The sequence below is a fragment of the Hyperoodon ampullatus genome, assembly GCF_949752795.1.
Source record: "Hyperoodon ampullatus genome assembly, chromosome: 6".
NCBI classification, from domain to species: Eukaryota; Metazoa; Chordata; class Mammalia; order Artiodactyla; family Ziphiidae; genus Hyperoodon; species Hyperoodon ampullatus.
In genome coordinates, this window is record NC_136919.1 from 16,995,583 (window position 1) to 16,996,825 (window position 1,243).

At 47.0% G+C, this 1,243-nt stretch overlaps 1 protein-coding gene across 1 annotated transcript; it reads right to left on the reverse strand.

The window, feature by feature from the left end:
* Positions 1–339: 339 nt before the first annotated feature.
* LOC307054168 (large ribosomal subunit protein P1-like) lies at positions 340–711 on the reverse strand (the record flags this gene model as incomplete). The annotated part of the gene is made up of 1 exon (XM_079705751.1): positions 340–711. Exon 1 carries the CDS (start codon positions 682–684, stop codon positions 340–342), a length of 345 nt encoding a protein of 114 aa, XP_079561877.1. The 5' UTR covers positions 685–711.
* Positions 712–1,243: the final 532 nt, after the last annotated feature.

The window sequence follows — 1,243 nt, forward strand, 5'->3', positions numbered from 1 at the left end:
AATTAGGAATGTCTTCCTCATACCCACTTGGAATCTGTCTTTTGGTACCCACTCTAAGCTTAAGACTATTGAAAGCCAACCATCCTACTTACTACGTAATCAGAGGCCACCAAAGTGAGCCACAGACAACTCATGAAAGTTTTAAGAACCAGTTGTCACCTCTCGTCTCTACCCTTTCTACTCACTTTCTCCCCATTCCCTTGTTTATCCCTCCTCTTGGCTTTGCCTCTGGCCCCATGCTTGCATCTAAAATTGGACTAAATTTGGCTTTCATTTTTTAATCCACTATAATTTTTTTTTTTGAGCCCAGCTTTTTATTGAACGTGTTACTAAAGAGGTTTAGTCAAAAAGACCAAAGTCCGTGTCATCATCAGACTCTTCGGATTCTTCTTTCTTTGCTTCCACTTTCTTCTCCTCAGCTGGGGCAGCAGTGGTGGAGGGGGCAGGACCTCCTGCTGGTGTAGCACCAGCTGCTGGGCCAGGTCCACCTGCCCCCACGTTGCGGATGAGGCTCCTGATGTTGACAGTGGCCAAAGCCTTTGCAAACAAGCCTGGCCAGAAAGGTTCAACATTTACATTGGCTGCTTTAATGAGAGCATTGATCTTATCCTCCGTGACCGTCACCTCATCGTCATGCAGGATGAGGGCCAAGTAGATACAGGCGAGCTCCGAGACGGAGGCCATGGTGTGGGCGAGTGCTAGGCAGGGGCTGCCGGGCGCGGTGCTTGTCACCGGAGGAAGTGAGGGACTCACCCCAACGTGGCCTTAGCTTCCTCGGAAGGACAGAACACCTTAGCTGCAGCTGAGGAAAAGCTAACCCACTATACTTTTAAAGGAAAAGAATTGTCTGACTTTCCCACTCCAAACTCAAATTGGATCTCCCAGATGCTTTGGCTAGTTTTATGGAGCTGGTTCAAACCCTCTTGACCCCAATTTCAGCGTCAACTATGTCTGTTCCAACTCCTCAAAAAAAGGTGCCATCGGCCTTCCAGTTTTCCTTTTGTTATTGTCGGTGTTTATTTTTTTAAGCTAGTGTTTGTTGAGTTCTTGCTTTGTACCAAGCACTGTGCTAAGCACTTGCTCTGTTTTGTCTCACTTGATTCACCCCTAAACCCTGACAGGGTAAGTATTAGTATTATCTCTATTGTACAGACAAATGAATTGAGCCCCAGCAAGATTCACTCACTTGCACAGGATTGCACAGCTATAAGCAGACAGATAGGACCCAAGCCCATGTCTGGCT